The sequence below is a fragment of the Tachyglossus aculeatus genome, chromosome 19, assembly GCF_015852505.1.
Source record: "Tachyglossus aculeatus isolate mTacAcu1 chromosome 19, mTacAcu1.pri, whole genome shotgun sequence".
NCBI lineage: Eukaryota > Metazoa > Chordata > Mammalia > Monotremata > Tachyglossidae > Tachyglossus > Tachyglossus aculeatus.
Window position 1 is genome coordinate 27,244,977 of NC_052084.1, and position 21,357 is coordinate 27,266,333.

General features: G+C 46.2%; 1 protein-coding gene across 1 annotated transcript; it reads right to left on the reverse strand.

Annotated features, from left to right (window-relative positions):
• Positions 1 to 548: 548 nt before the first annotated feature.
• On the reverse strand, positions 549 to 9,522 carry NDUFAF4 (NADH:ubiquinone oxidoreductase complex assembly factor 4). Its single transcript, XM_038761239.1, has 3 exons — positions 9,313 to 9,522; positions 5,435 to 5,538; positions 549 to 1,162 (listed from the first exon to the last, which is right to left on the reverse strand). The coding sequence occupies exons 1-3, from the start codon at positions 9,446 to 9,448 to the stop codon at positions 860 to 862; spliced, it is 543 nt and encodes a 180-aa protein (XP_038617167.1). The 5' UTR covers positions 9,449 to 9,522; the 3' UTR covers positions 549 to 859.
• Positions 9,523 to 21,357: the final 11,835 nt, after the last annotated feature.

Here is a 21,357-nt window from a genome sequence, read left to right on the forward strand (position 1 = left end):
GCTCAATAAATACGATGGATTGATTGATTGATTAGGTATTCTAGCAACACAAACGGCTCACAGCACTCATGTGCATAGCCTTATAACCTTCCCCTGTCTGCTATTTATTTTAATGTATGTCTTCCCCACTAAATGATAAGCTCCTTACGGGCAGGGATCATGTCTACTAATCCTCTCCCAAGCGCTTGGGAGAGGGAAGCAGGATGGTCTAATGGAAAGAGCACAGGCCCGAGAGTCAGAGGACCTGGGTTTTGATCCCGGCTCTGTCCCCTGCCTGCCGTGTGACCCTGGGCAAGTCACTTGACTTCTCTGTGCCTCAGTTCCCTCATCTGTAAATGGGGATTAAGACCGTGAGCCCCACGTGGGACGTGGACTTCATTCAACCTGATTATCTTCTTAGCACAGTTCCTGGCACATAGTAAACACTTAAAAAATACCATTTTTAAAAAACCCCAACCAAAAGACACAGAAACTATGCTGCCACTCTGAAATAGTCCCTTAGGGCTCCAAAAGGAATAAAGCACTTTCCACCTGGTCTGCAAGGACAGATTTTTTTTTTTTTTTTAATTGTACAGAGATGAAGGATCCAAGAAAATCGTCAGGAGACCGGAACTGTTTTCACCCAGTCATACGCTCCGCCAGGCCGGAATAGTAAAATTCCCCATGCAAAATCCTCCCTGCTAACACGTCCGGAATTCACGCTACTATATGCTGGTTACCGGGCCACTATTCCTCCGCCCAGCCAGTCTCTTGGGGAAAGTGGACGGTTTTCCGCTCTCCGTCGACTTTATCGTACAATCGAGCAGCCCGAGGACGGCGCAGGAGAGGAATCAAAGGTTCTTTGAGGAGTTGGTTCCTTTCATTTAGCTCCGATTGCTTTCCTAGGTTCCCCATCCGGGGAAAAGATCTCCATATCGAAGACGATGAAGAATCTGAGTAGGGACTCCACCTCTCCCAGCTCCAGTTGATATTCCTGAGCGATTTTCTTGGCAGTCCAGGTTTCCGGATGGAGTTTGTGGTTATTGAGGATCATCAGCGCCTCCACCACCGAAATCTTGCCTTTGGGAATGTTCCGGACTTCCGAAAGGTTTAAATGATTTCCTTTCGGCAATCGGACCTCTGGGTTTCTCGCTGTCCCCCGTGGAGTCTGGCCTGTGGTTTCCTGGGACACGAAAGGAAGAACAACAAAATTCCACTTTTAGGATGGAGGACGAAGGCTGTATCGGTCTCAGCGCTGTCCGCATCAACACCTTTCCTTCTTGGAAGGACGGGTTCTAATCCCAGCTTCGCCACTTGCCTGCTGTGTGCCTTGGGCAAGTCACTGTGCCTCTCTAGGCCTCAGTTACCTCATCTGTAAAATGGGGATTAACACTGAGCTCCAGGTGGAACAGGGACTGTGTCCAACCCGATTAACTTGTATCTACCCCAGGGCTTCGTTCAAAGCCTGGCACATAGTAAGCGCTTCACAAATACCATTAAAAAAAAAAAGAAATGAAAAGGGGGAAGTCACAATCTAAAGGTACTCCGCATATGTCAGTTCAGTCAAGGAAGCAAGAGGGATTTGCCTTGTACATATTTACTATTCTATTTATTTTGGTAACAATGTGCATATAGCTATAATTCCATCTGTTCTGACGATTTCGACACCTGTCTCCATGTTTTGTATGGAGAATTTCCATTCTTAGGGAAGCAGCGTGGCTTAGCGGAAGGAGCCCGGCCTTTGGAGTCGGAGGTCGTGGGTTCAAATCCCGGCTCCGCCACTCGTCAGCTGTGTGACTTTGGGCAAGTCACTTCACTTCTCTGGGCCTCAGTTCCCTCATCTGTAAAAAGGGGGTGAAGTCTGTGAGCCCCACGTGGGACAACCTGATTACCTTGTATCTGCTCCAGCGCTTAGAACAGTGCTTGGCACGTAGTAAGGGCTTAACAAATACCAACATTATTATTATATGTCAATATTCTCAAGCCCTAACTGGGGTGAGACAACAAGAGTGCCATTTTCAGTTAGAAGGAGCCCAAATCTTTTCCATGCTTTCTAACCACGACGCACCTCTCGTTCGTAAACTTTCGGTTTCTCAGTCGGGGCCTGGTAATTAGTACTCAGTAATTAAGGTCACGCCTTCTCCAAGAGGTCTTCCCCGATTAATCCCTCTTTTCCCTGGCTCCTCCCCGCTTTTGCGTCCTCTCTGCATTTGGATCTGTGACCTTTGGGCATTTGGTATTCACCCCACCCCTCTGCTCCCCACCACTCGTGCCCATAACGATAAATTATATATTTATACTAACGTCTGTCTCCCCGTCTAGACTGTAAGCTCAATGTGGGAAGGGAAATGTATCGACCAACTCTGCTGTACTGTACTTTTGTCTCTATATGTTGCCACCTTGTACTTCCCAAGCGCTTAGTACAGTGCTCTGCACACAGTAAGCGCTCAATAAATACGATTGATTGATTGATTTGTGTCCAACCTGACTAGCTTGTATCAACCCCAGCGCTTAGTACAGTGGCTGGTACATACTAAGCACTTAGTTGACTGACTGACTGTATATATGCATATATGTTTGTACATATTTATTACTCTATTTATTTATTTTACTTGTACATATCTATTCCATTTATTTTATTTTGTTAGTATGTTTGGTTTTGTTCTCTGTCTCCCCCTTTTAGACTGTGAGCCCACTGTTGGGTAGGGACTGTCTCTATATGTTGCCAACTCGTACTTCCCAAGCGCTTAGTACAGTGCTGTGCACACAGTAAGCGCTCAATAAATACGATTGATGATGATGATGATGATTGACTATTTCAACTTCTCAACCACCACCTGCCTCCTATTGTACTCTCCCAAGCGCTTAGTACAGTGCTTTGCACAGCGTTCAATAAATATGACTGAATGTTCTCCTCAGGGCTTATTACAGTGCCCTACGCACAGTAAAGTGCTCAATAATCACCACTGATTGATACTGACCGTCTCTTCCAAAACAGAGGCACCGACCACATTTCCGCACGCAGTTCCACCGGTGAATGAATGAATGGTCTTTGAAAAATCAATCAATCAATCAATCAATCAATCAATCGTATTTATTGAGCGCTTCCTGTGTGCAGAGCACTGTACGAAGCACTTGGGAAGTACAAGTTGGCAACATATAGAGACGGTCCCTACCCAACAGTGGGCTCACAGTCTAAAAGACTGTGCTTACTATGACTGTGAAAAGCGCTTACTATGTGCCAAGCACTGTTCTAAGCACTGGAGAACTGCTTCAATCAAATCAACGGCCACTTACAAGCCCTTTCTAATTCGAATTATAGCCAAGGCAAGGCCCTTCTTTATTCTCAGCTCTGGTAGCCTGAGTTTTCCAGTAATCAATCAATCAATTAGACCGTCATATTGACTGAGTGCTGCTTGCTGTGTGCAGAACCCTGCACTAAGTGCTTGAGAAAATACAATATAACAGATTTGTGGCTACAGCGAGTGTAGACGAGGCGACACAGTCAATAACAAATACGTACATAAGTGCTTTGGGGCTGAGGATGGAGTCAATTAAAGGGTCCAAATCCAGGTGCAGAAGGGAGAGGGAGTAGGGGAAATCAGGATGTAGTTGGGGAAGGGAGGAGATGTGGTCTTGAAATAATAATAATAAAAATAATGGCATTTATTTAGTGCTTACTATGTGCAAAGCACCATCTGTTTCTACTCAGCGCTTAGAACAGTGCTTGGCACATAGTAAGCGCTTAACAAATGCCATCATTATTAAGTCACCTAACTTCTCTGGGCCTCAGTTACCTCATCTGTAAAATGGGGATTAAGACTGAGCCCTCTGGGACAACCTGATCACCTTGTAACCTCTCCAGTGCTTTGCACGTAATAAGCACTTAATACATGCTATTGTTATTATTATTATTACAATGGAGACTGAGGCTGGGAGCCCCATGTGGGACATGGGCTGAGTCCAACCTGATTGGCTTGTATCTATCCCAGTGCTTAGTACAGTGTCTGGCACATAGGAAGCGCTTAGCAAATGCTTCAGAAACTGGCTCTTAAGGATGTGTCTGGATGCCATACCAGACTATTCTCCTCCCCACAGCACCTGTATACATGTATAAATGCTTGTACGAATTTATTACTCTATTCATTTTATTTCTGCATATTTATTCTATTTATTTTATTTTGTTAATATGTTTTGTTTTGTTCTCTGTGTCCCCCTTCTCGACTGTGAGCCCACTGTTGGGTAGGGACCGTCTCTATATGTTGCCAACTTGGACTTCCCAAGCACTTACTACAGTGCTGTGCACACAGTAAGCGCTCAATAAATACAATTGAATGAATGAATGAATGAATGAATTCTAAGCACTGGGGAGGTTACAAGGTGATGAGGTTGTCCCACGGGGGGCTCACAGTCTTCATCCCCGTTTTACAGATGAGGTAGCTGAGGCCCAGAGAAGTGAAGCGACTCGCCTAAAGTCACCCAGCTGACAGTTGGCGGGGTCGGGATTTGAACCCATGACCTCCGACTCCAAAGGCCGGGCTCTTTCCACTGAGCCCTGCCTCTGAGAGCTCACCTCCTCCAGGAGGCCTTCTCAGACTGAGCCCCTTCCTTCCTCTCCCCCTCGTCCCCCCTCTCCATCCCCCCCATCTTACCTCCTTCCCTTCCCCACAGCACCTGTATATATGTATATATGTATATGTTTGTACAGATTTATTACTCTATTTATTTTACTTGTACATATCTATTCTATTTATTTCATTTTGTTAGTATGTTTGGTTTTGTTCTCTGTCTCCCCCTTTTAGACTGTGAGCCCACTGTTGGGTAGGGACTGTCTCTAGATGTTGCCAATTTGTACTTCCCAAGCGCTTAGTACAGTGCTCTGCACATAGTAAGCGCTCAATAAATATGACTGATGATGATGATGATGATGTCCTACTGGCAAAGTCTTTGCTCTCGGTCTGACCAGTTTCAGCGCTTAGGGAGAGGGGAACAGAACAATATAACAGACACAGTCCTTGCCCAAAACGAGATTACAGTCCAGGGGCGGGGGGGAGGCAGACGTTAATAGAAATAAATAAATCATCATCATCATCAATCGCATTTATTGAGCGCTTACTGGGTGCAGAGCACTGTACTTGGCGCTTGGGAAGTACAAATTGGCAACATCTAGAGACAGTCCCTACCCAACAGTGGGCTCACAGTCTAAAAGGGGGAGACAGAACCAAACATACTACAAAATACAATAGAATAGATATGTACAAGTAAAATAAATAGAGTAATAAATATGTACAAACATATATACATATGAAAGGTATGGACATAACGGCCGGGAAGGGGGGATGAATAAAGGGAGCACAAAAGGGTGACAGAAAAGGGAGTCGGACGAGAACATTTTAACCAGTTGCAGTCCGGGGCCCGGCACGTTGACCAGCCAAAATACACCCTTAACATTTACCTGCCTCTGAAGACCAGGCTCGTGGGAGTCCACGTAAACTCCTTTTAACAGCGTCAGGAGCTTGTCATCCTTTTTGGTCACTTCTTCTCGAATTTCTGGGTGGCCTGAGGGAAAGGCAAGGTAGAAAGAGCTGAAACCGAAACAAGCACGCTTCCCGCAGGCTCCTCCACAAGGCTTTTACCCTTTCTGAGACCTGCCCAGCCAGGCAGTGAAGGACATCTGAGCAAAAAAAAAAAAAAAAAATCAAATTCAATCAATCAATCGTACAGTGCTTTGCACAGCGTTCAATAAATCATCATCATCATCAATCGTATTTATTGAGCGCTTACTATGTGCACAGCACTGTACTAAGTGCTTGGGAAGTACAAATTGGCAACATATAGAGACAGTCCCTACCCAACAGTGGGCTCACAATAAATATGACTGAATGTTCTCCTCAGGGCTTATTACAGTGCTCTGCGCACAGTGAAGTGCTCAGTAATCACCACTGATTGATACTGACCGTCTCTTCCAAAACAGAGGCACCGACCACATTTCCGCACGCAGTTCCACCGGTGAATGAATGAATGGTCTTTGAAAATCAATCAATCAATCAATCGTATTTATTGAGCGCTTACTGCGTGCAGAGCACTGTGCTAAGCGCTTGGGAAGTACAAGTTGGCAACGTAGAGAGGCGGTCCCTACCCAACAGTGGGCTCACAGTCAGAGATTCCCAGTTAGTGGATTAAGAGGAGAATGGGGCTAGAGAAGCAGTGTGGCTCATTAATAATAATGTTGGTATTTGTTAAGCGCTTACTACACAAACTCATCAGGTTGTCCCCCGTGGGGCTCACAGCCTTCACCCCCATTTTACAGACGAGGGAACTGAGGCCCAGAGAATAATAATAAGAATAAGAATAACTATGGTACCTGTTAAGCGCTTACTATGTGCCAAGCAATCAATCAATCAATCGTATTTATTGAGCGCTTACTGTGTGCAGAGCACTGTACTAGGCGCTTGGGAAGTACAAGTTGGCAACATATAGAGACAGTCCCTACCCAACAGTGGGCTCACAGTCTAAAAGGGGGAGACGGAGAACAAAATCAAACATACTAACAAAATAAAATAAATAGAATAGATATGTACAAGTAAAATAAATAAGCAGATAAATAGAGTAATAAATATGTACAAACATATATACATATATACAGTGCTCTTTCCACTGAGCCACGCTGCTTCCCTGTTGGCATTGTTATTAATGCCAACACATTAATAGAGAAGCAGCGTGGCTCAGTGGGAAAAGCCCGGGCTTTGGAGTCAGAGGTCATGGGTTCAAATCCCGGCTCCGTCACATGTCTGCTGTGTGACCTTGGGCAAGTCACTTAGCTTCTCTGAGACTCAATCACCTCATCTGGAAAATGGGGATTAAGACTGTGAGCCCCCCATGGGACAACCTGATCACCTTGTATCCCCTCCAGAGCTTAGAACAGTGCTTGGCACACAGTTAGCGCTTAACAAATACCAACATTATTATTATTATTATTATTATTATTATTATTATTATTAAGGTGATCAGGTTGTCCCACATGGGGGCTCACAGTCCTAATCCCCATTTTACAGATGAGGTCATTGAGGCTGTGATCAGGTGGGGCTCACAGTCTTCATCCCCATTTTACAGATGAGATAACTGAGGCCCAGAGAATAGCAATAATTATTCATTAATCGTATTTATTGAGCGCTTACTGTGTGCACAGCACTGTTCATGACGGTATTTGTTAAGCGCTTACTAAGTGCCAAGCACTGTTCTAAGCGCTGGGGGGGATACAAGGTGATCAGGTTGTCCCACATGGGGCCCACAGTCTTCATCCCCATTTTACAGAGATCACTGAGGCCCAGAGAATAATAATAATAATTATTATGATGGTATTTGTTAAGCGCTTACTATGTGCCAGGTACTGTTCTAAGCGCTGGAGGAGACACAAGGTGATCAGGTTGTCCCACGTGGGGCTCACAGTCTTCATCACCATTTTGATTGACTGATCACCTTGTAACCTCCCCAGCGCTTAGAACAGTGCTTTGCACATAGTAAGCGCTTAATAAATGCCATCATCATCATTATTATTATTATTATCCCCATTCTCCAGATGAGGTCACTGAGGCCCAGAGAAGTGACTTACCCAAGGTCACACGGCTATGTGGCGGAGCCGGGATTGGAACCCATGACCTCTGTCCCCCAAGCCCCTGCTCTTTATTTTTTTTTATGATGGGATTTATTAAGCGCTTACTATGTGCAAAGCACTGTTCTAAGCGCTGGGGGCCCACTGTTGTCTCTATATGTTGCCAACTTGCACTTCCCAAGCGCTTAGTACAGTGCTCTGCACACAGTAAGTGCTCAATAAATACGACTGATTGATTGATTGGGGGGTTACAAGGTGATCAGGTTGTCCCACGGGGGTGCTCACGGTCAACCCCCATTTTCCAGATGAGGGAACTGAGGCCCAGAGAAGTGACTTGCCTTGTCTCTATATGTTGCCAACTTGGACTTCCCAAGCGCTTAGTGCAGTGCTCTGCACACAATAAGTGCTCAATGCGATTGAATGAATGAATGAGGCCCTAAAGACTAGGCCTAGAACTCCCTGTATATATGTTTGTACATATTTATGACTCTATTTATTTTACTTGTACTCTAGATTTATATATTGTATTCTATTTATTCTATTCTACAGAATTCCTGTATTCTATTTATTTTGTTAATATGCTTGGTTTTGTCGTCTGCCTCCCCCTTCCAGACTGTGAGCCCGCTGTTGGGTAGGGACCGTCTCTAGATGTTGCCAACTTGGACTTCCCGAGTGCTTAGTCCAGTGCTCTGCACACAGTAAGCGCTCAATGAATACGATTGATTGATTGATTGATAGTACAGTGCTCTGCGCACAGCGCTCAATAAGCACGATTGAATGAATGAATGAATGAGGCCCTAAAGACTAGGCCTAGGTCTACCTATATATACGTATTTAGGTACATATACATTACTCTATTTATTTTACTTGTGCATATTTATTCCATTTATTTGATTATGTTAGTAGCATCATCAATCGTATGTATTGAGCGCTTACTGTGTGCAGAGCACTGGACTAAGCGCTTGGGAAGTACAACAGCGCTCAATAAATATGATTGATGATGATATAGAGACAGTCCCTACCCAACAGTGGGCTCACAGTCTAAGAGGGGGAGACGGAGAACAAAACCAAACATACTAATAAAATAAAATAAGTAGAATAGATATGTACAAGTAAAATAAATAGAGTAACAAATATGTACAAACATATATACATAAATACAGGTGCTGTGGGGAAGGGAAGGAGGTAAGATGGGGGGGATGGAGAGGGGGAAATATGTTTTGTTGTCCGTCTCCCCCTTCTAGACTGTGAGCCCGTTGTTGGGTGGGGACCGTCTCTAGATGTTGCCAACTTGGACTTCCCAAGCGCTTAGTACAGTGCTCTGCACACAGTAAGCGCTCAATACATAGGAATGAATGAAGGAATGAACTTGCCCAAGGTCACACAGCTGACAATTGGCAGAGCCGGGATTTGAACCCAGGACCACTGACTCCGAAGCCCTTCCGCTGGCACTCTTATTAATGCCAACACATTAATAATAATAATAATAACAATAATAATAATAATAATATTAAGTAATGCCCCGCACCTCCCTCCGCCAACCGCAAGATTTGCAAAACGCGCCCGCCCGCGTGGTGCTCCCTTGGCCGCTCGTTTCTGCCAACCGCAAGATTTCCCGCCCGCGATGAAGATTTGGTGTGCGGTGGCCGCCGGCACGCTTTTTCCCAGCTAGGGACGGGCGGGCAGGCGGGGCCCCGGGTCGCCCCCTGGTGGCCACTCACGTCTCAGTTGGTCGCCAATGAGATCCCGGGCGGTGGGATGGGTGGGGGCGGCCAGGGGCTTGTCCCTGCCCACCTCCCTCGCCACCCGCTGCTCCAGGTTGAAATTCCGCAGGCCGCGGGCGAGCCTGGCCCCCATCTCCTTCCTCCGGGATACGGGAATAAGGGACACGCGCCCTCCCGCCCGGCCGGGAATCTGGGCATGCGCAGTTGGGGACGAGCGCGGAAAGCCCCGTCAAGGTCCCCGGGCGGGGCCTGGGAAGCCCCGCCCCCGTCGCCCGGGAAACCTGAGGGCGGGCCCCGGATTGGCTGGAGGAAGCCCCGCCCAGTAGGAGAAGCCCCGCCTCCGTCGCCTGGGAAACCTGAAGGCGGGCTCCGGATTGGCTCGCGGGAAGCCCCGCCCACTGCCAGAATCCCCGCCCCCGTCGCCCGGGAAACCTGCGGGCGGGCTCCGGATTGGCTCGCGGGAAGCCCCGCCCCCCTCCGAAGCACTACTTGGGTGTCAAGCACTGTGCTGAGTGCTGGGATAATAATGATAATAATAATAATGATGGCATTTGTTAAGCGCTTACTATGTGCCAAGCACTGTTCTAAGCGCTGGGGAGGTTACAAGGTGATCAGGTTGTCCCACAGGGGGCTCACAGTCTTCATCCCCATTTTACAGATGAGGGAACTGAGGCATGGAGAAGTTAAGTGACTTGCCCAAAGTCAATCAATCAATCAATCGTATTTATTGAGCGCTTACTGTGTGCAGAGCACTGTACTAAGCGCTTGGGAAGTCCAAGTTGGCAACATATAGAGACAGTCCCTACCCAACAGTGGGCTCACAGTCTAAAAGGGGGAGACAGAGAAAAAAACCAAACATACTAACAAAATAAAATAAATAGAATAGATATGTACAAGGAAAATAAATGAATAGAGTCACACAGCTGACAATTGGCAGAGCTGGAATTTGAACCCATGACCTCTGACTCCAAAGCCCGGGCTCTTTCCACTGAGCCACGCTGCTTTCATTCGATCGTATTTATTGAGCACCTACTGTGTGCAGAGCACTGTACTAAGCGCTTAGTGATCAGCACTATGAGAAGCAGCGTGGCTCAGAGGAAAGAGCACGGGCTTTGGAGTCAGAGGTCATGGGTTCAAATCTCGACTCCGCCAATTGCCAGCTGTGTGACTTTGGGCAAGTCACTTCACTTCTCTGGGCCTCAGTTACCTCATCTGTAAAATGGGGATTAAGACTGTGAGCCCCACGAGGGACAACCTGATCACTTTGTAACCTCCCAAGCACTTAATAAATGCCATTATTATTATTATTATTACTCTAAGGGGGAGGGAGAACAGGCATTAATAATGATGATATTTGTTAAGCGCTATGTGCCCAAGCACTGTTCTAAGCACCGTGGGGGGTTACAAGGTGATCAGGTTGTCCCACGTGGGGCTCATAGTCTTAATCCTCATTTTACAGCTGAGGGAACTGAGGCCCAAAGAAGTTAAGTGACTTAATGTTGGTATTTGTTAAGTGCTTACTATGTGCCAAGCACTGTTCTAAACGCTGGGATAGATAAAAGGTTATTAGGTTGTCCCACTTGGGCTCACAGACTTGATCCCCATTTTACGGATGAGGTAACTGAGGCACAGAGAAGTTAAGTGACTTGCCCAAAGTCACACAGCTGACATGTGGCTGAGCTGGATTAGAACCCATGACCTCTGACTCTCAAGCCCGGGCTCTTTTCACTGAGCCATGCTGCTTTACATATTGAATCCCCATTTTACCGGTGAGGAAACTGAGGGCCAGAGAAACTAAGTGTCTTCCCCAAGGTCACACAGCAGGCCCGGATCATAACGAGTTTACAGACTAGAGGGAAGTACAGTGCTCTGCACTAGTAAGTGCTCAATAAATATGATTAAATGAAGACAAAAATTAATATAAATAAAAAAATAATCAGTTGTTTGGGGATTCTTCCATCATCTCAGAGGGAATCAATGCCCTAAACTCTCATCCATGTTCTAGTGATCAGTCGATCAATCTCGGAAACTTTCTCTAATAGGGAAGGGAAGGACATGGAATGTGTCCAACCTGATCATCTTGTATCTACCCCTGAGTTAGTACAGTGCCTAGCACATAGTAACCGCTTAACAAATACCACACAAAAAAATCTGTTTAACAACCTCAAAACCATGAATTGGGTCTTACAGGTTAAAGTTGCCTCGGGGAATCAATGTTTAACAGGATTTTGGGAATGTAGACACGTATTTGGAAAGGTCGAGAAGTGCTAAGAGATGAAGTATCAATGGGAAATTTGAAGGGAAAACAAGAAATATTGCATTTTTAAGTCTTTTTAACATAATTGTGTTTGAGTTGTTTCTATCAGAATAATTTTGAACAAAATGCAGCAAGACTCCTCTTCATCAATCCCCATGTCTTTATCCTTTCCCCCTTTCTCACCTTTTAGTCATACTTGGTTTTCCTTTGAATTATTCTCAAGTTCTCTTTGTTTTGGAACTGAAACCATTCTAGCTACATGGGTATGCAATTTATATTCACACTGACTTGTTGAACTTCAAAGCTTCATTCATGAATCACGGGGCAGGAAACTGATAGACCACTTGGTTCCCCTATCTACCCTTGCTGTTTTTGACTGGAGCCTTCAGGGCTTTCATTCCTCATGATTTTCCTTCCCAGTTCCGTTGAATTTCCCTGTTTGGGACACTTTCTCCCAATTGGATGCAGTCTTTCAAGGGCCACTAACCATTTCCGCAATCCCAGCCGTTCAGTCTATGAGGATGCCGCCCGGGCTGGTATTTATCAGAAGGTAGCCCCCGTGCAAAGGTATTTGTAAAGTGATTATTACATACCAGGCACCGAACTAAGATACAAGCTTAATCAAGTTGGACACAAACCCTGTCCCACATGGGGCTCAGTCTAAATCCCCCTTGACAGATGAGGGAACAGAGGCCCAGAGAAGTGAAGTGACTTGCCCAAGGTCACAGAAAGGATAAGAGACGGAGCCGGGATTAGAACCCAGGTCCTCCTGATGCCCAGGCCTGTGCTCTAACCACTAGACTACACTGCTTCTCGTTATCTGTATAATAGGTAAATTATTTATATTATGCTCTCCCATTGTACTCTCTTTCTTAGTACAGTGCTCTGCATACAGTAAGTGCTCAATTAAAAAAAGATCGATTATTTTGTCAGTTATCAGAGGAGACATGGGACTCCCTCCCTCCTCGTATCCATCACACAATTACTCCTTCCCATCCTTCAAAGCCTTACTGAAGGCCTACCCTAATTAATCCTATTTTCCCACTCCCTTTTGCGTTGCCCTGACTTGCTCCCTTTATTCACCTCCCCTCCCAGCCCCACAGCACTTATATCCATATCTGTCATTTATTTATTTCTTTTAATGTCTGTCTCCCCCTCTAGACTGTATGCTCGCTGTGAGCAGGGAATGTGTCTGTTATACTGTTAGACCGTACTCTCCCAAGAGCTCAGTAAAGTGCCCTGCACACAGTAAGCGTTCATTAAAAAATTATTCAAGTTCCAATTATGGTTGATGGAACTGCTGAATATAAGGCAGGGTGTCCTAGGGGATTGGGATGGAGAACAGTGCTTAGTACAGTGATGCTTAGTACAGTGATCTATTTATTTATTTATTTATTTATTTATTTTAGTTGTACATATCTATCCTATTTAATTTATTTTGTTAGTATGTTTGGTTTTGTTCTCTGTCTCCCCCCTTTTAGACTGTGAGCCCACTGTTGGGTAGGGACTGTCTCTATATGTTGCCAATTTGTACTTCCCAAGCGCTTAGTCCAGTGCTCTGCACATAGTAAGCGCTCAATAAATACGATTGATGATGATGATGATGATCTGCACACAATAAGCACTCAATAAATGTGATTGAATAAATGAATGAGTTCATTAACGGAGGAGCTCGGGTTCAAGGATCAGAGAGGTCGCAACCTCAAACCACCGGGGCCAGGGTGGTATGGGATCCCAAGACCTCACGCATGGCCTAGTGGAAATCAATCAATCAATCAATCAATCGTATTTATTGAGTGCTTACTGTGTGCAGAGCACTGGACTAAGCGCTTGGGAAGTACAAGTTGGAAAGAGCACGGGGCTGGGAGACGGAGGACCTCGGTTCTATTCCCGGCTCTGCCACTTGTCTGCTGTGCGAACTTGGACAAGTCACTTCACTTCCCCATGCCTCAGTTTCCTCAACTGTAAAATGGGGATTCCATACCGATTCTTCTCCTACTTAGACTGTGGGTTCGCCGTGGGCCTGAACGGTTCTGCTGATTATGTTTTATTGTGCTCTCCCAAGTGCTCAGTAGGGTGCTCTGAACATAGTAAGCGCTCAATAAACACCAGTGATTGATTGACTGGGCTCCATGTGGGACAGGGACTGTGTTCAACTGATGACCTTGTATCTTTCCCTTTGCTTAGAACAGTGCTTGACACATGGTGAGTGCTTAACAATAATGATAATAATAATAATAATAATAATAATAATAATAATAATAATAATAATACCACCATATCACCCCCATCCACTGAGACCTCACCCCAGAACATGAGGCGGGTGGTCAGGGAAGAGGGTGACTTCCTACAGTTTAGAATATCAGAAGAGTTCGTTTTTTCCGTTAACGGACAGGAAAGGGAGTTGGAAGAAGAGGAGTCGGGAGGAACATGCCACTCTCTGCAGTCTTGCTGAGCAACACTTATTCAACCGTGGGCTGTGATCTATTTAAAATTTCTTGTCTCATTTCGTCTCCGAGTGCGACCACCTTGTGAATGAAGGACCGCCTCTTTCAACTCCATTACGCTTTGTCATCCCCAAGCATCTTGTGCACTGCAGGTCCAAAGAAGGGGATTCTAGAAAAGTGACTTCAGCTAGCTCGGAGTAATTCATAACTCTAGTGGAGGACAGGGATAGATATTTGGCTTAAAAGAACAGAAAGTTGGATCTGTTTATCTTAGTGTTTCAGCTTCCAGGAAATATTTTGGGGGTGAGAAAGAGATGCTCACCTGAATTACATAGAATTAAACGGAATTCCCTGGGTTGATTTCAAGTCCCCTGCCTTTAGTTTTATCGGGCTGAAGAGAAACAGCATGGCTCAGTGGAAAGAGCAGAGGTTCAGAGTCAGAGGTCGTGGGTTCTAATCACGGCTCTGCCACTTGTCAGCCTTGTAACTTTGGGCAAATCACTTAACTTCTCCGTGCCTCAGTTGCCTCATCTGTAAAATGGGGATTAAGACTGTGAGCCCCACGTGGGACAACCTGATGACCTTGTATCTTCCCCAGCGCTTAGTACATAGTAAGCACTTACCAAATACCATCATTATCATCAAATGTTTGGAGCCTAGAATAGAATTCAACATGTTAAACAGCCAAGGGAGAGAAAGGACAAGGGGATAAAAAGCTTTGTTTGACAAAAACAAAGTCCCAGAAAACTCAGGGTATCAAAAACCTGGCTTAAGTGCAATTTCGGGGGGGAAGAGGGGTTTGACAAACAGAAACTCTTCCATTTCAGGTCTTTGGTCTCCAAAATTCCTCTAGCCTGGAAGTTTGTTATGGGCAGGGATCGTGTCTGCTAATTCTGTTGTACCATGCTCTCCCAAGTGCCTAGTAGAGTGCTCTGCATAGAGTAAGCGCTCAATTTTTACCATTGCTAGCTACAGCCCAAAGACCTGAGAGGAGACACCTCCTCTCTCCCAGCTGTTCCCAAGGAGGAGGTATCTCGGAGATCTTACAAAAAGCTGAGAATTTACCATTCTAGGAAATAATCCCGATTTCTCAGGACAGCTGCTCCACTGAGAGAGCGAGCCAGGCAAAATCCCACATAGGTGACCCTTCCACTAAATTGAGAAGTCACCGTTAGGATGAAGTGATTTCAAATGATACAGTCCTCTAGACTGTAAGTTCGTTGTGGACAGGGAACATGTCTACCAACTGTTATATGGTGCTCTCACGAGTGCTTAGCACAGTGCTCTGCACAAAGTAAGCACTCAATAAATACGATTAATTGATCCAAATATCCAATTGGATGAGGTCCTGAGGTGCAGATGTCTTGGCGGGTTCCCTGGATCCCAAGTTGCTATCTCTAGACTGGAAGTCCACCTCGAGACTGTAAGCTCGTCATGGGCAGGGAATGTGTCAGTTTATTGTTATGCCGTACTCTCCCAATCGCTTAGTACAGTGTTTTGCACACAGCAAGCGCCCAATAAATACGATTGAATGAATGAATGAAGGCCTCCCAACTGACGCACAGAGAGTACCACAGAAAATGACAGATGAATCTCAGGCCTATTGTGAAAATTCTGTAAGAGAAGCAGCATGGCTCAGTGGAAAGAGCACAGGCTTTGGAGTCAGAGGTCATGGGTTCAAATTCCGGCTCTGCCAATTGTCAGCTGTGTGACTTTGGGCAAGTCACTTAGCTTCTCTGGGCCTCAGTTACCTCATCTGTAAAATGGGGATTATGACTGTGAGCCCCCTGTGGGACAACCTGATCACCTTGTAACCTCCCCAGCGCTTAGAACAGTGCTTTGCACATAGTAAGCGCTTAATAAATGCCATTAAAAAAAAACAACTTCAGGATGGAGAGCCTGCCCTGAGGAATTGATTAGAGAACATGGGCCTTCCAAAGCAGGAATCCCACACTTTCTCAGCCTAGTTAGTCCCGTTTTCACCAAGGCTGTGCGTGCGGCAAGAGAAGTAGTGGTCAAGGATTAAAGTGCTTAGTACAGTGCTCTGCACACAGTAAGTGCTCAATAGTGTGGCTCAGCGGAAAGAGCCTGGGCTTTGGAGTCAGAGGTCATGGGTTCAAATCCTGGCTCTGCCAATTGTCAGCTGTGTGACTTTGGGCAAGTCACTTCCTTCTGTGTGCCTCCGTTACCTCATCTGTAAAATGGGGATTAAGACTGTGGCCCCCCGTGGGACAATCTGATCACCTTATTACCTCCCCAGAGCTTAGAACAGTGCTTTGCACATTGTAAGCCCTTAATAAATGCCATCCTCATTATTATTATTAAAGTACAGTGCCCAGGGCACAAAAGAATTTTACTTACAAAATCCAACTGTGGCTAAAACAACGGAAGGATAATGCTGACTAGGTGCCGTAGTGACATAAACCTTCAGGGGAGCAGTGTGGCGAGGTGGAAAGAGCACAAGACTGGAAGTCAAGAGTCCTGGGTTTAAATCCCTGCTCTACCACTTACCTGCTACGTGTCCTGGGGAAGATCATTTGACTTCCCCATGCCTAAACCTCCTCATCTGTAAAATGGGAATTAAATATGTGTCTTCTTTAGACCCTGAGCCCAGGGTCGGGCAGAGATTGTGTCTGATTTGATTGTACTGTATCTAGCCTGGGCCTTTTGGCACAGAGTAAGCGCTTTAACAGATCCCACAATTATGACTATTATTAATGGCTGGATGCCAGGATAATCCTTGGGTGAGTTATACAGACTCCACTCTCCGTGTTGGGCAGCTATTTTCAGGATTCCCGCTGACCCTGTCAATCACCCAGGAAACCACGGAGGGTCCTTTAGACCTAAACTTTAACCACTGATTAAGAATTCCCAAAAGGTACCTCTCCTCCAGCCCCCAACCCGTGGCTGTTTGGATTCCTCCAGACTGGCAGAGGGATTTCAGACCAGCCAGAAGGAGGACTGTGAATTCAGCCTGAGCCAACCAGAAAGATGGAAGAGACGGAGGGAACGTGTTAAAGAAAGCAAGCGGCTCCCAAATTTAGCCTGCACGGTGGTGTTATCTGTTGGATGAACTTTTACAAATGAGGAGAGAAGGGGCTGTCAGCACAACCCCCTTTGATGGCCAGAAAACGCTATTGCAGAATTCTTTCTGTGCGACCAGAAAAATCAACAGGAGAGAAAAATAGTAGGAAGTCCTCTGATACTGTAGCTGGAGTAGAATGACAGTTTGGATGGAATCACCCGACTTACAGGCAAAACCCATTAGGCATATGGCAATATCTAGGTATTATTCCTCCTGCATATTTTCAAGCAGCAAGGCACAGACTCCATTTAAAATCAGTCGGCCCATCTTTACCATCAGGGTCTTGGTCGTTGAGAACAGGACATTTTAATCGTCACCTCCATCACAAGTTACTGAACGCACTGTCTCCGATACTATGGGAGATTAGAAAATGTTCCTTTACTTGAAATTCCTGCTCTTGGGGAGTTTAGGTTACTAGAGAAGCCGGATGAAATAGACAGTTGCCCAGAAGTAAGTTCTCAAGGGGACGATTATCCCTCAGGGATGGATCCTTTGGAGAAAGTTCGTTCATCAGTTATGGCACTTGGCTCCTCCATTTTCCCCTTCGGGCAGACCCCAACCGCAAATAGTCCCCTCCAATCAGTAAGCTTGCTTGCTTCAGCCTCGTGGGAATTAACGGACCCTAAATACTATTTTTCCCCTTGTATTTGTCCCGTTCTTCCTTCAGCCCACACAGTCTGTAGCTCTGTCAGCACAGACCCACCTCATCCCATCCATGGCATCTCCATAATCCCATCAGGCTGCAAAGGAGGGAAAGAAACCGCCGTGTCTCTTAGACTCTGCCTTCTGCTTAAGATGTTGGTGAAAGACCCTCTTTGACCAAGCTTGATGAGTGGTTGTGAGAGTGTATATGTGTGTGTTGGTGGAGGGGAGGGAATAGGGAAAGGGGAAGAGAAGAGAGCCTGGGATAGTGGGAGGAGACCCAATCTCAATGGCCCAGATAAGGGGAAGGGGAGGGAAAGAGAAGGAGCGGCGAGGAGGTGAAAAAGGAAGGCAAAGAGGAGGCTTTGGAAGATAAGGAGAAAAGTGGGAAGTCAAAGAGAAATAAGGAGCATAGCAGCATACGGAGAAGTCAGAAAAGAGGTAAAAGAGCACCGAGCAAGAAAAGCAAAATACCAAGAAAGGAGAAAATGGGGGAGAGAGTCGATAAGTGCCTTCTATTTTCAGTAAGGCTTGGTGGAAAACCTTATTTTTATTTATCTATCTGTACAATGGAAAATCATAAATAATAGATTAAGATACTTAAAATGAGGATTTGAAAAACGCGACGGGTCCAGCTCAGATCCTGGAAAAGAGAAAAAAAATTGTATGTTTGTTTCTTCCTTGTCATGAAATGGAGTCCCATAAATGGTCTACTTTCCTTGGCTGGCCTCCTTTTTTAAAAAGCAGACTAGGTAACGGTTGTGTGAGGTTCTCTTCCCAACCCACTGACCTGAACCAGGCAAAAAATTAGGTTTTAGCTAGCCTCTCCTCCTGATCTTCTCCCCGCTGAGAAGCAGCACGGCCTAGCAGAGAGACCGTGGGCCTGGGAGCCTGAAGGACTTGATTTTTAATCCCAGTTCCGCGACAATCTTATCGGTTTCCACAGCTCCTCTGTTTGACCCAGGGAAAGAAGCAGTGGATAGTCCTGAGATAATGGAAAAAAAATCAGTGAATGGTGGAGGTATGGGATCTCTGCTCTTACCCACTGACTCAACAGAGGGAGGGTCAGTGTACCACGAACCCAACCATTTGCGATTCTAGACATTGAGTCTATTTCTGTAGAACCACCCCACTCTGGGATGGAGCAGGGGTCTGAGCTGGGGGGTCCTTAAGGGGCAGAGACCAGGAGCCCCTGTAGAAACAGGTTTCTGGGGGAGCTTCAGATGGGTGACTTGGACTGTCACCCAACCCCGCTTTCCCCCCGAAATTCCCGAGCTCCGGCGAACCTCGTCTCCCGTTGCTCACGCTTGATAAAGGAGTCGAAACCTTGTTCAGCACTTGGCTGCCCCACAGAAGGCTTTGGAAGCAGGATCGATGCCCGCTCTAGCCTGTCCCCCTAACCCCGCCGGGAATTCCCCATTCAGCCAAAGAGGGGAGGAAGATCAGGTGGCTGTCGGGGGACTCCACCAGGGCGAAGGAGAGAGGGAAGAACCGAAAGTTCCAAGAGGGAACATTCCGGAAGAAGATGTGGGCTGGGGCTTTTCCTGGTCGGTCATATTTCTAGCTTCCTTCTGGATTCGGTTTGGGGAGGAGGGAGGAAGCACTGGGGGAGACACATTAGGGTACAGAGACATCAGTGCTTAGAACAGTGCTTGGCACATAGAAAGCACTTAGCAAGTGCCATCATTAATCAATCAATCATATTTATTAAGCGCTTACTGTGTGCAGAGCACTGTACTAAGCACTTGGGAAGTACAAGTTGGCAACATATAGAGACAGTCCCTACCCAACAGTGGGCTCACAGTCTAAAAGGGGGAGACAGAGAACAAAACCAAACATATCATTATTATTATTATTGTTAGGGTAGCAAGGACTTCCTCTTCCCTGCAGAAGACTTTGTTTGCTCCCGAACTATCTCATGGCGGACAGCTCTTCCCTGGTTCACATTGGGCATCCAATGCTATTATTCCCGAAACATCAGTGTTCTTAGATAAGGCCCATCCCAACCCTTTTGGTTTAGGTTTCCTTCTCAGGCTGAATCCTGCTTGTCTCTATTGCTGAATTGTACTTTCCAAGCGCTTAGTACAGTGCTCTCCGCACGGTAAGCACTCAATAAATACGATTGAATGAATGTATGAATGAACACCCATCCCCCTTTTCTCTGGAGGAGGATGGGAAAGCCCTGGGCTCCGAACCCAAGATTCATTCATTCAGTCATATTTATTGAGCGCTTCCTGTGTGCAGAGCATGGTACTAAATGCTCAGGAGATTGCAATGCAGCAATTAAACATGATTCTGAACCCGTTTCTCTATCTTTCTTGAAAATCCCCTCTTTCTTGGAAAAGTGGGGCGTGGCCAAGAATTCAGAAAAGCCTTTAACTCTAGAGATTCAAGATCTCAGTTCAGGGCCACAGGGGATGCCCCCATTTTAATGGCATTTGTTAAGCGCTTACTGCATGCCAGGCATTACAGTAAGCACTGGAGTACATAAAAGCTAATCAGATGGGACCCAGTCCCTGTCCCATATGGGGCTCACTGTCTTCATCCCCATTTTGCAGATGAGGGAACTGAGGCCCAGAGAAGTGAAGCGACTCGTCCAAGATCCCACAGCAGACAAGTGGCGGAGCTGGGATTAGAACCCAGGTCCTCCTGACTCTTAGCCACCCTGCTTCTCTTCTCTGATCCTCTGTAGCATCTGGGCTGGAGTGTCTGGGTTGGAAAGGAAGGGGGAAGGAATGATAGAGGGGAGGGACAGGGCAGGAAACCTCTCACGGCTGGTGTGGTGAATTATTTCCCAGATACCTCACCCTTAGGGACGGGGAAGATATCTCGCCATGTGATTTACACCTCTCATGTCGCGTCCATCCGCATCACTTCCCCTTCAGCTTCTGTCCCTCTGGACGGTGGAAACCTGGAGATCCTGGGCCAGCGGTACCCACGGGCCCAATCTCTGAAAAGTCAGTTCGTGCAGTAAGGACAAGAAATCACCTGGGGCAGTTGTGACCTTTACTGTTTCCTTCCAGCAGCGAGAACTGGAAGCCAGTTCTGAGTAGGCGGTTTGTCAGAAACCGTCCCAAAGACCCCTCCAACAATGCTGGGAATGGGAGTTGGACGAGGCGATGTGTGTGTCTTGGGGGATGGCGGGGTTCCTGGCACTTCTAGACTGTGAGCCCACTGTTGGGTAGGGACTGTCTCTATATGTTGCCAACTTGTACTTCCCAAGCGCTACGTACAGTGCTCTGCGCACAGTAAGCGCTCAATAAATACGATTGAATGAATGAACTCCCCCTTAATCCTCCCAGGAAGCTTGAGGGACTAGAAATTAAGGCGGTTTTTGAATGAACCAGAGGCATGCCCTCAACTTACAGTTTCAGGGAGATTGGTACAGGTATCCGAGCTAAGAAACATTTGGTAGAATCATGGTAGCCTGGGGTGATCCTCTCTGGAGTCAGGAGTTCAGGAACTCTATTCAAGTGCATGGGAAATGAGGGACAAATATATACTCCTAGGATACAGGAGAAAGGAATGGAGCAACTTTTCTCATGACATGTCTTTTTTCCGTCCCCCGGAAACTCACCGACTCCTTTGGAGTTAATGGGTCTGTCCTCCGC

What these genes read in the sequence shown, in the direction of transcription:
- NDUFAF4 (XM_038761239.1), bottom strand. Translation starts at nt 9,448, where the DNA reads ATGGGGGCCAGGCTCGCCCGCGGCCTGCGGAATTTCAACCTGGAGCAG. An exon ending in CATTGGCGACCAACTGAGAC is followed by an intron (nt 5,539 to 9,312) that starts GTGAGTGGCCAC and finishes CCTTTCCCTCAG; the next exon opens with GCCACCCAGAAATTCGAGAA. An exon ending in AGCCTGGTCTTCAGAGGCAG is followed by an intron (nt 1,163 to 5,434) that starts GTAAATGTTAAG and finishes TTCGTGTCCCAG; the next exon opens with GAAACCACAGGCCAGACTCC.